This window comes from Platalea leucorodia, assembly GCF_965183815.1.
Source record: "Platalea leucorodia genome assembly, chromosome: 11".
In the NCBI taxonomy this organism is placed as follows: Eukaryota; Metazoa; Chordata; class Aves; order Pelecaniformes; family Threskiornithidae; genus Platalea; species Platalea leucorodia.
Genome location: NC_138833.1, coordinates 17758627 through 17771363, shown reverse-complemented (window position 1 = coordinate 17771363; position 12737 = coordinate 17758627). Strand labels below are relative to the sequence as shown.

At 43.5% G+C, this 12737-nt stretch overlaps 1 protein-coding gene across 1 annotated transcript; it reads left to right on the top strand.

Moving 5' to 3' along the window:
• Positions 1-2947: 2947 nt before the first annotated feature.
• CDC23 (cell division cycle 23) lies at positions 2948-12034 on the top strand. Its single transcript, XM_082323944.1, has 16 exons — positions 2948-3087; positions 3164-3236; positions 4258-4395; positions 4661-4703; positions 5053-5158; positions 5255-5387; positions 6627-6804; positions 6898-6995; positions 7226-7307; positions 7962-8115; positions 8268-8387; positions 8712-8787; positions 9116-9177; positions 10058-10136; positions 10232-10351; positions 11238-12034. Exons 1-16 carry the CDS (start codon positions 2972-2974, stop codon positions 11406-11408), a joined length of 1749 nt encoding a protein of 582 aa, XP_082180070.1. The 5' UTR covers positions 2948-2971; the 3' UTR covers positions 11409-12034.
• The last annotated feature ends 703 nt before the right edge of the window (positions 12035-12737 follow it).

The following is a 12737-nucleotide window of genomic DNA, read 5'->3' as shown; positions in this document are numbered from 1 at the left end:
GAGCCCAAAGCGCCACCTTCTGCTGAATAGCCGGAAACACAAACAACAATTTCAGCAGCTGGTGAACGACTGCAGTGACACCTACTCACACGCCCAAAGCCATCTGGTTGCGTTCCAAAAAATAAACATGTTTTCTCACTAAACAGCTCAGTATGTCATAGCTGTCAGAACGGCTGCTCTTCTAGAAGAGCAATCATATGACCAGCTAGAGCACAGCTGCCCAAGTGGCACACATCAGGAACTTGACATAAAGGATATTTTACCTAGATTTCAGCAAACATCCAAATATAATAATAATGCACTTTGCGAATTTTGCAGAACATCCTTAAACTAAAACAATGTAATTATCAAACAAATATCAAATACAAAATTGAGGAGTACAGAACTGCCCACTCTAACAGCTGATCCCCAGATATGGGGAACACAAAAGAGGCTGTAAGGACAACAAAAATTTATCTTCAGGAAAAAAAAAAAAAAATCTGAGGTTTTTTTAAATCTGTGTTTTAGGGCAGGGCAAGAAGAGGGAATGAGAAATGAGTCTGGCATTTTGTGTTGACTAGACCCATCTTTCTAGTAAGAGTAACAACAAAGAAGTTTTTATTTATACCTTGGATATACAGGCTGGCAGAGTAATAGAAGTATTTTCTGTCAAAGCTACAACTGAACTTGCAACATACGTGGCTAAAACTAAGAGAGAAAAAAAATGTAATATTAAAATCAGACTTCAAACAATGGACTAATTTGCTTTGTCTATTTGAAAGACCAAGAAAAACTATTAATAACCCCTCATTTCCCACTTAAACAATAAACTGGGCTATTCCTATTTCTGTCAACCTTTGTAGAACAACCTTGATTTCAGCAGGCTGCTCCAGATTCAATGGTTCCAGATCAACATGGTCACAACCTAGATATTGTCATAGTCATCACCAACAAACTGAAAGCCGGTGGTAGCCTTAGAATCTAAACTGGATTCAGTGTAATAAGAAATAGTGACATTCAGTGGCTCACAAAAAAAAAATCCTTACGATAATAATGAATCAAGTATGGTGACATCATCCTAATCAATCACACTCCTTTCATTACCAGTGAACTTGCGGCCAATTGAAACACTAGGTCCTCTGATTCAAGTCACTTCTGTAATAAAAGAAATGATTACGAAGGGCACTTTCACAACACAGAGAAAGATGGCCCTTACCATCATAAAAAAATACAAAGTGTAACCTGGAAGTGACATACAAAAAGAGTTTTCACAGTATTCCTTCTTAATTTCTCTTTCAAGAGAGAGTTAAAGCTGACATTCTGATACTGGAATGAGCACAAAGGTGTATTATTACCTTTCTGGAAAAGCTTAAAAAGTTGTGAGGCACAATGACCCCAAAACAAGTGCTTAAATTTCTGTACTGTTAGAACCAAACACCATAAAAAAAGATACAGAGTCAAATTACACTCTAGTGTAATTCCAGTGAAGTTCCCAGAGCATCACAGGAAAAATGCAACAGGAAAATAAACAGCAGCTGAAATGAAGAAGACAACACTGGGTTAAAAGTACAGGCTTGAGAGATCAGTATTAGGACTGATTCTACTTAATGTTTTTAAATTTTGATTTGTAGCACAGGAAGTAGCAGTATGATGTGAGTGAAAATTTTCTAATGATACTAAATTAGGAGGTGTTATCAGTACAAAGGCAAATTGAAATACCCCATTAAGAAACAATCAGATGACTTTGAAGACTAGAACCTGAAGGCAAGGTAGCACACAGTATTTCTGCTATCAGCTAGGAACTAACCAACTAGAAACAAGAAAGACTGGTGTTTCTTCATCTCAGAATGATTATGATGCTTCAGTGTTACTGGACTTGTATCCCCAGCTTTCACCCAACAGCAGGCATTGCCAGTCTAAGGCTCAAACCAGATAGATTTTAATTACATAAAGGAGAGGGGAAAATTCAAAAGAGATGAAACATTAAGTCAGCAGTGAATAAGATTTTCAGTTGCCGCTAACTGGAGGGAAGGCCCTCCGAAAGATCTCCTTACAGTACTAACTCTTCTCAGACTTCTCTGAAAGGCCTTTCCTCTAGATTTCTCTAGTCCTTGTTTCTTCTCACTCTGTAGCCTCAAAAACCATTATCTTCTGCACCTCAGTGTAGACACCTGTTAAAGAAATATAATGATCTCTCTTAGTGGAAAGGCACAAAGACCAAACAGTTAATAACGTTCAGATAGCATTCAAAAAACAGGTGCAAACTATTTAAGAACAAAAAAAAAGGCAAAGCTCGGAAAAAGGGGAGGGAAGGATGGCACTAAGATAAACAGTCCCACACCTCCAGAAAGTAAAGGAGCATTTAGAACCCTTCTATCTGGCCTTTCGCAAAGCACCTTGTTTTGCTGTAATTCCCCTCCCCGCTCCAGAAGGAGATACTTCCCAGCAAGGGCCCCGGCCCCCGGGCTGAGAGCAGGGGAGGAAGGAGCCCCAGGCCAGGCCGCTCCTGGGGCAGGGCCCCGGGGCCCGCTCCCCATTCCTCAGGCCGTAACCCACGCTCGGGTGGCAGCACCGGGCCACAAGAGCAACCCAGAGCCCCCGGGCTACGCCACAGGGCCCGGCGGGACAAGCCGGCCTCAGCCCCGAGAAAGCCCGCGCCGTGCGGTGAAGAAGAGGCGGCGGCCGCAGGACAGAAACCACCGTCGGGGCCTGGGGCACCCCGAGGCCGGCAGGCAGCCGGGGGCGCCGGGCCGGGCCGGGCCGATCCTCCCGCCCCGATCCTCCCGCCCCGCGTCCCGGCGCCGCGGGCGGTGCGCAGCGCCTCGCGGTCAGAGCGCTTCTCCAACTGGCCAATCAGGCGTCAGGGCTTCAGCGCGCCTCCTCTGATTGGAAGCGAGGCCTCCCCGGCTCACCCAAGGAGAAGGCTGCGTCTACAGAGCGGAAGGGCGCTGAGTGTGCGGGGCTGCGATTGGGCGGGAGGCGCGCCGGCGGGATGGCGGCCGCGGGGCTGGCGAGCGGCGACTTCTCGGACCTGCGGGAGATCAAGAAGCAGCTGCTGAGCGTGGCGGAGCGGAGCCGGGAGCGGGGCCTGCAGCACAGCGGGAAGTGGTGAGCGCCGCGGAGGGCGGGCGGGCGGGCCGCGGCCCGGCGGGCCTGGTGCTAAGGGGTCTCTCTCTCCTCGCAGGGCCTCCGAGCTGGCCTTTGCCTTGGACCCGCTGCCGCTGAGCGAGCTGCCGCCGCCCCCCGCGCTGACGGAGGTACGGCCTGAGGGGAGGGGGCCCGGCCGAGCGCGGCTCCGACGACCCGCGGTGCCGCGGCCCGCTCGGAGCCCGCTGCCGGGCGCGGGGTGGGGCGGGCCTGAGCCCGTTTGGTGGCCGTGGGGGTAGCAGCGGTTGTGAGCTCGGAGATGGAGCTGTAGTTCTTCCTGCTGGCAGGGATCGCGGGCTGCTTTTCAATCCTATCTACAACTGTTAAGGAAAAAATGTGATACCGGTCTTCTTGAAAGCATACGTGCAGGAGGCTGTTCTGAGTGCTGATTGTTTTGTAATGCGGTGAAGTTCCCTTCCAGTTTATATTTAACGGGGTGGACAGAGCTGCATGTATTTTTCCAGATGAAAGCATTCCACTTTATATGTTGCTGTGCCCTGAACGAGATACTCTAAGCAAAACTTGACATCATGATGCTTAATTTTAATTTTTATTTGTCCTTACTAAGGCCGAAGTTTATTGTAATACAAATTATGTTGTGCCATTAAACTTGTGCTCCTTAGGACACAAGAGAAACAAGTTGTATCTCCATCCCCACCTCCGTAGGTGTACAGTAGGACTTCTAGGTATACACTTGTTTTATTAAATTACAGCAGTGTAATGTGTCATAAATGCATTTCAAGGCATAGTTACTAAGGAAATGTTTGTATTTAAGTTAGCAGGTTAATATTGTTTGATACAGAATTCCTGAGTAGGCTTCTTATTGACGGTCATTCATACTCATTGAACAGGTAACTCATGCCTTCCGGTAGCTTGCCACAATTTGTTTTGTGGAATCTCGCTGTTTATTTTAAATGTTTCTAACTCATCTGTGCTCGTTATTTGAGAACCAGAAATCAGATCATGTGAGGGCATGGAGAGACTTTTCTTACAGTACTCAAAACATCTGTGAGGATGAATAAACTACGTTTTTAGCTTTCAGAGCAGTTTCATTCATATGTTTGTAACTAGGTGATTTTCCTAAAGCATGTCAGAGCTTCTGAGGTCTTAAACTCTTCTGTGTCCCTGCAGGAGGATGCTCGTGATCTGGATGCCTATACGTTAGCCAAGTCTTACTTTGATCTGAAGGAATATGACAGGGCTGCCTATTTTCTACGGGGCTGCAAGAGTCAGAAAGCTTACTTCTTGTATATGTACTCTAGATACCTGGTAAGATAGAGGGAAAAGTCACCCTTTAGCACTGAACTCCTCTGCTTCCCACCCCTCCCTGGCATACCTTATTTTTTTGCCTATTCTGTTCCAAATGACCACCTAGAAATCTAAATTATATATTTGGGGGGAAGGGAGATAGAGGTGTTCTTTTTAGGACTGTGATGTTTGTGAAAACTCAGTTTGCATATTGCTGCTAGTATTGCAGCAAACATAAAGAATATGCTATCGTAATGTAATCTTGGTTTTCCTCTGTTTTCCACAGTCAGGGGAAAAGAAGAAGGATGATGAGACAGTGGATAGCTTGGGTAAGTCTCTGGTGTCAAGGAACACAAACAGTATGATGAAGCTTCCAGTAATCATCTTGGTTTTATGGCTTTCCCCTCAATTTTTTGGGTAATAGTGTGCTGTAACACGATTTCTTTCGTTCTTTCTCAATTCATTGGCTTAATACAGGTTACAGATTTCCATCTGTTAGCTCTTCTGTTAAAGCAGGTGATCAGACTAAGTGATTTTCTTGTAAAAAGAGGAAAATAATGACAGACTGGGAAGCCTTCAGGTCATGTTGGTGATGATTCTGAGTATACCCTAGGCTTCATAATTGCTGTGGTAAGAATCTTGATTGAAAGCTAGCTGTTTGACTTTCTCTTTATGCAGGACCTCTGGAAAAAGGACAGGTGAAAAATGAAGCTCTACGAGAATTGAGAGTTGAGCTCAGCAAGAAACACAAGGCACGGGAACTGGATGGATTTGGCCTTTATCTGTAAGTGTCTGCATGTATTTCTAATGTATTCATGTGTATTTGTGTTGATACACAGAGTTTTATGATTCTGATTAACTTGATAACTTTTCTTTACAGGTATGGTGTCGTGCTGCGGAAGCTGGACCTGGTGAAAGAAGCAATAGATGTGTTTGTTGAAGCTGCCCATGTCTTACCTTTGCACTGGGGAGCCTGGCTGGAACTCTGCAACTTGATTACAGATAAAGAGATGGTAAAACTTGGGAGATATCGAGATGTGGTAACAAATTCCAGAGTTTAACCTGATTCAGTAACCAATGGTTCAGTTGCCACAAGATTGATGCTGCCCACTGCTTTATTCTGTGAGACTCTTATCAGGCAAGGCAATCCAATATTGTAAATGATGTTGTTAAAGCCTCTTTTTCTTCAATTGATTGCCATGCTGTAGCTTGAGAATCTTTATACAGGCAGGGCTAATTTCTTATCATTCACCCACAAAGTGGTTTAAGAAATGGCTAATTCATGTGTTCTGAAGTAGTTGTCAGCAGGGCTATTGCCTTGTCACATGAAGGAGATCCACCTAAGATACCTCTCATCTTCTTCTCCCCCGCCCTTAATCTGGTTGTAGTTCCACAGTTATTGAGCATTTCTGGTGGTCTGAAAGGATATAGAGAATCACTGCTTTTAGAACTAAAACCCTAATGTCGGTGTTCCCTTTGTCAAATACAAGGCTGCATGTACAAGATGAACTGTATCAAAGAATTAAACTTAAATATAAAACCAAAATAGATTATTTTTCTTTATGCATGGGATTTTATGAGACCACTCCTGGAATTCTTCAGTCAATTCTGGCTGGTGGAATATTTAAAAAAGTAGAGGTGGCATAGAAGAGAGCCTTACTGATTTGTGGAAAAAGGGAAATGCATTTTTGATGAGATTATTTGGAGTCTGTTCACTTAGCTCATCAAAAATAGTGATGTGATATTGATGTTCAAACACAGGAAGAAAGTGCAGTCTTTCAAAGGACTGCTGAATTTAATGGAGAAATAAGGCCAGTGGCTGAAGCAGAAGTCAGGTGCTGTGAGATTTGAAGACAATAATTCCTTCACTGATTGACCAAATGAAGTGGCTTCCGTTCTTCTGCAGTTTCAGCAGTCATGGGAATAGATTGGGAGTGACTAAATAGAATTACGTGGTCCATATTGTGCTGCTGTTTAGACTGGGCATCTTAATGCTCCTTTCCTGTTTCAATATTGTCAATTTATAGGCATTATTTAGTCTCTCCTTTGGAAGAACCTAATATTAATTCTTGGTCCTAATACTGCTCTTTTGTAGCTGGTGTTATGGTTTAAGAAAGCAATTGCAGGAAAGCCTCCTACCTCGAGTCCGTCTACTAAATCATGGGAGGGAAGATAATGGATTCTTTGCCACGGGTGGCTGTTAGAATACTACTGATTGTCATCTCTTCCTCCTCTTCTTTGGTTCTTGCTAGTTGAAGTTCCTGTCCTTGCCAGATACATGGATGAAAGAGTTCTTTCTTGCACACATTTATACAGAGCTGCAGCTGATAGAGGAGGCTCTGCAGAAGTATCAGAGTCTCATTGATGCAGGATTTTCCAAAAGCACTTACATCATCTCTCAGATTGCAGTTGCCTACCACAATATCCGAGGTCAGTGACACTTACTAGCTAGTAGGAATGAACCTCTTAATCCAAACTTGGCATTTATAGTTCTTGTTCTCCCATCTGCTGTTCTTTCTTCAGATATTGACAAAGCTTTATCCATCTTTAACGAGCTAAGGAAACAAGATCCTTACAGGATAGAAAACATGGACACTTTCTCCAACCTGCTATATGTAAGGGTAAGCACTCTTTCTATTGCCTGTCCATAACGATGGTATTTATCAGAGGTACGTTAAACACTGCCAAAGCAGCGGTGCTGTCCAGCCTCTCGGAATATAGGCTTTCAGCTTCTGCTTTCCGCTTTGCAGCTCCATGAAATAGATGCAATGTATGCATTGCTAACTGCCTGGGTTTTCTTTGAAACTGTAATGTGCTCCTTTTCTCATCACTTTCATTTTTGTTTCACTAGAGCATGAAGCCTGAGTTGAGCTACCTGGCTCACAATCTTTGTGAGATAGACAAGTATCGTGTTGAGACCTGCTGCGTAATTGGTGAGAGCCAGCTCTTTTACATTTTCTTATTATGCTGTCTGCAGGCTGCATGAGGAAATCTTAGAAACGCTTGTGAAAATGATCAGCCAGCAAGGCTATCAAAACCACTTGGTGAATGTGGTTTCAGGCAGCCTAAAAAGCAGATAAATGACATTTTTTTATAAAGCCTAAAAAGCAGATAAATGACATCTTTACTCATTTCTCGCTGAAAGAGCTGCTGTAATACTATCAGTGCAGAAAGGAGTTGAAGAAATCACTATGAAGGCCCATGTAGCTGATAATCCCTTTATTTACAGTCTTGAAACTCCAGTGGAAATAATTGTATGTCAGGACCAGGAAATTAATTTGTTAGATCATGACGTAAGTTTTAAGGACAGGGTATGGGATCTTAAGGGATTGGTACAACCAGAAATGGATTGACCAGAACACTGGAGAACAGACTGCTCTTAGGTCTATTGAGGTTTAAACCAGATCTGCCTTTAATAGGACTCTTTTTATAATTTAAGTTAGGAGGTAGTAGATCATACCTCTTCCATCTGTTTTCTACTTCTCTGCTGGTTTTTTTGTTTGTTTGTTTGCTTGGTTTTTGTTTGGTTTTTTTGTTTTTTGTTTTTTTTTTTTTAATTTATTTAAATATTGTGACTTTTGCTTTAGGGAATTATTATAGTTTGCGTTCCCAGCATGAAAAAGCAGCACTGTATTTCCAGAGGGCCTTGAAACTGAATCCTCGTTATCTGGGAGCTTGGACACTTATGGGACATGAGTATATGGAAATGAAGAACACATCTGCAGCTATCCAGGCTTATAGGTATCACTCATGTACTGCACAAAATGATGTTTGAGTCTGCATACATAAGGACTGAAGCAGTATCTTCTATTTTTTGTTAGTCTTCTGCTGAATTCTGTCTTGGTTTTGACCCTGACTGCTTTCTGACTAGTTCATCTCCTTTTCTTTGACAGGCATGCAATAGAGGTGAACAAAAGGGACTACAGAGCATGGTATGGCTTGGGGCAAACCTATGAAATCCTCAAAATGCCATTTTACTGTCTCTATTACTACCGACGGGCCCACCAGCTCAGGTAGAGTTGAGAATGGAGCTATGTTTATTGGTGTTCCCTCTGACGTGGTTGCTACTAGCTAAGGAATTTACATGCAGAAACTAAGTCGGGGAAGGGAAGACATCAATGCTATGTCATTTGTGCAGTCTCGCTATTCCAAATCCTTTTAGTTTCATTAGTTAACTATTAACAGAGGCTTTGTCAGTTAAATGCCGAGGAACGCTGGTCAGGAGCATAGGTGATGTTTTATGTAAGAGAGGATGACAGATACTGCCAGATGTAGATCTTTTTTTTTTTTTCAGCTGGCTGTCCATGAAACTACATTTAGGAATTGTTCTTTTACAGACCAAATGATTCTCGTATGCTGGTTGCTCTAGGGGAATGCTATGAGAAACTCAATCAGTTGGTGGAAGCTAAAAAGGTAAGTGAGAACTGGTGTGTGGAGTAAGACATTAGGATGTCTCCCAGGACACTAGGTGGAGTCACAGCAGAATTGTGTAGCTAGTGCTACCAGAAATGCATACGGTGTGTTGTTAGGAGCTTATTGAAACGATTTCTGTGGTGGTTACAATTGGGGAAGTTCTGCTGCAATGTAACTAGAGCAGCTGATAAATGAAAAGGGTAATCTACAGATGATACATGCTCCTTTGCTGGAAAACCATGTTGTTTTCTGTTTCTAACTTGCTTGCATGAGTCGTGAGCTGGAGTTGTTTTTGTGGTGTGCTTGACTGACTTTCCTTCCTTGACAGTGCTATTGGAGAGCTTATGCTGTGGGAGATGTGGAGAAAATGGCACTGGTGAAACTAGCAAAGTGAGTATGTATTATCACTGAGCTGTCAATATTCTGTTACATACAACTAGCACCTTGATACCTAATGATAAAATACTAAATGTAAAACAAGTGGAATTGCTGTTAGGTAGTATTACTTTTGGAGCTGTGTAATAACTGGTACCTTTAGGTCTGTAGTGACTGCAAATTTTGGTGTCCAGCTTTAGATTTAAGTTTCCCTCGGGATAACTAGAGGGAATCATAGCATAATGTGGGTTGCAAGGGACCTCTGAATCCTGAGGTGATTTGAGCAGGCAGTGCTAGCAATTGTATTTGTTGTATTGAAACTTAAAGCAATCCATGATGGTAGACGGTGTACAAAATTGTAGATTGATTTACTAATTTTTTTTTTTTAAATCCCTCCCCCCTTAGTATATGGTTGTGACATTGGCAAAGGGTCTAATGTGAGATAAATGTGAACACTCTAATTTTTGGTGGGGATAAAATAATATAAAGTGGAAAAAGTGAAGGGGAAGGAAAAGGGCAAGTGAAAGGAGAAGCTGCTGTACAAACTTTTGGGATGTAGCGGGGGAAGAAGGAGCACTGGAGGAAATAGCCAGTAAATAGGATGGCAAAAGTCTGTTAAAAGCTTTAAAATGTAATAGAATAAGCAAAGGTCCCTGCTATGGTTGTCACTGCTCCTAGCACTTAGTATCTGACTGGCTCCCTTCCTGGTAACGTAAATGTTCTCAAGGTGGATCACTTCTTTCCATGAGGGGCAGTACATGGTGCGTGTCTTGCAAATTCTGAAGGAAAAGACCTGGCTTCAGTCCAGGTCAGGTTGAGTAGGTACTTTCTCATAGACCAAGAAGGTCTTTGACGGTGCAGTCCTGTTCAGTGGCCCATTTTTTTCCTTTTCTAGGCTGCACGAACAGCTGAATGAGTCTGAACAGGCAGCTCAGTGCTATATCAAATACATCCAGGATATCTATTCCTGTGGGGTAAGATGATATTTTGGGAATAAAAGAAGTAAACATGGTGTAGAACTACCTTGGAAGGCACTCAAAGATGATGGTTTTTACCCCCCTCGCTGTAGGAGATAGTGGAGCACCTGGAGGTCAGCACTGCCTTCCGTTACCTGGCCCAATACTACTTCAAGTGTAAGCTCTGGGATGAAGCCTCAGCATGTGCTCAGAAGTGCTGTGCATTCAATGATGTGAGTAGTTGTGCAATCTTTGGTGTTTCTTTCTTAGGGGATCTATGACCTTGATCTTGGCTCCCCTCAGAGCAGAAAGAACCCTTTGTTGAAGGAATGAGGGCTGTCTGTCAGGCAGGTCATATCCTGAAGTGGTGGTGTTGTATACCTGATCACTAATGCTGCTTATGATTGACTAAAATCATGGAATATAGTGTAGATAGTAAAACTGAATCATGTCTCATTGGCGTTCACTAAATAAAAGAATTTGAGGCTCCATATGGCTCTCTTAAGACTGCTGAAAATCTTGGTGGTGAGGAGGTGGTTAAATGGTCAGACTCCCACACACTGTGTAGTGATGGTACTCAAATCTTTTTTTTTTTTTTTTCTTTTTTCTTTTTTCCCCTCATCTTCTGCATGTAGACAGTGCAGAGGATATAATAGTGCTTGGGGTCTGTATGTGACTCCATATTCTGAGATGTTCTCTATCTGTAAGTGGGCAGTTTCGGATTTTTAACTTCAGCCTAGAGGTAGACAGTAGCCATGAGTGCAGGGTGTTTGGCCTATCCTTAACAAAGCTGTCTGGAACTCTGGAGAAACTGAATTCAGCTTATTTGAAGCTTCTCCAATCTACTTTTTGCTGGAATATTTAGACAGCTTCAGTGGTTGATGGTAACACTGTCTGAAATACCCAAGTAACATGCAAACCCGGTGAATAAAAGGAGGAAAGACTAAAAAGAAAGTGACATACCTTAACATTTTTAAGTAGCAGAAGAAAAAAGAAATTATAGCTTGCAGCCTTACAGAATGACAAACTACTGTAACTTACACTGCTTACATACTGAATTTGACCCAGAAACCACCTATCCATAGGTGAATTGTTTTGTTTTTTACAAATTGTTTTCAGACTAGAGAAGAAGGAAAGGCCCTGCTGCGGCAGATCTTACAGCTTCGCAACCAAGGAGAAACCTCATCCACGGATATTGCTGCTCCCTTTTTCCTCCCCGCGTCATTGTCGGCCAACAACACTCCCACACGTCGTGTTTCCCCACTCAATCTGTCTTCTGTAACACCATGAACAATACTGATACTTCGAACCTGTGTGTTTGAATGTGACATTGCAGATGGGGCTTGCAACCACTTATTTCTTCCCAGTGAAATTCCTACACTCGTTGCCTTCACGTGAAGAGTAGGAGTTATTAGGGCCCACAGCTGAAGACGGATGTGCCCCAAGAGGCAAAGGTGCAGCCTATGTGAAAGTGCCTATGCTGAGATGTGAGAACCTGCTGTACTTCTCACCAAGTCATTCCAGTCAGAGGGCAGACGTGTCCTAATACATAGGACTACTCCTAACTGAGGGATTGGGAAGAGCTTGTCTGCTTGAGTTAAAATACATTTGAAGTTTGATTCTGCCCTGTTACCTCTGGTCTTTACTGAACTTGTTTGGAGGACCTCTTAGTGGTATCATTGCTGTCTGCATCAGAAACTGTTACCTGCCTGGCTACTGAAGGACTTTTTCTTGTCTTGAACTACACAGAAGATGTTCCACTAAAGCAGTAGATACAGGCACGTAGATATAGGTGCCGTGTCTATGTTGAAGGACTGAGAAGTGTCAGAGGAATTCCAAGTAGCCACAGGTGACAGCTGTTTGCCGTTCTGTCAGTGGATCCGACAGATACTTTGGCTTTCAGGAGAAAGGCAGACAGTGGGATAGCACAATTAAAAAAAACTAATGGTAAAGTCACTGTTCTTGGGCTTCTTTGTGGTGCAGCTTCCATCTGTACTGTAGCAAATGAAATTGGATGAACTGTAATGGATCATTTTGTTAAGTATTGCCACATCTCGTGGATAGTGTGGTGCAGGGGATTCATAGAATGTTTGGGTTGGAAGGGACATGAAAGATCATCTGCTTCCAGCCCCCCTGCCGTGGGCAGGGACACCTTCTGCTAGACCAGGTTGCTTAAAGCCCCATCCAACCTGGCCTTGAGCGCTTCCAGGGATGGGGCATCCACAGCTTCTCTGGGCAACCTGTTCCAGTGCCTCACCACCCTCATAATGAAGAATTTCTTCCTTATATTTAATGTAAGTCTACCCTCTTTCAGTTAAAGCCGTTACCCCTCCTTCTCTCACCACACACCCTTGTAAAAAGCCCCTCTCCAGCAGGCCCCTCTCAGGTACTGGAAGGCTGCTGTAAGGTCTCCCCAGAGCCTTCTCTTCTCTAGGCTGAACAACCCCAACTCTCTCAGCCTGTCTTCACAGGAGAAGTGCTCCAGCTCTCTGATCATCTTCATGGCCCTCCTCTGGACCCACTCCAACAGGTCCATGTCCTTATGTTGGGGCCCCAGAGCTGAACACGGTGCTCCAGGTGGGGTCTCATGAGAGCAGAGTAGAGGGGGAGAATCCCCTA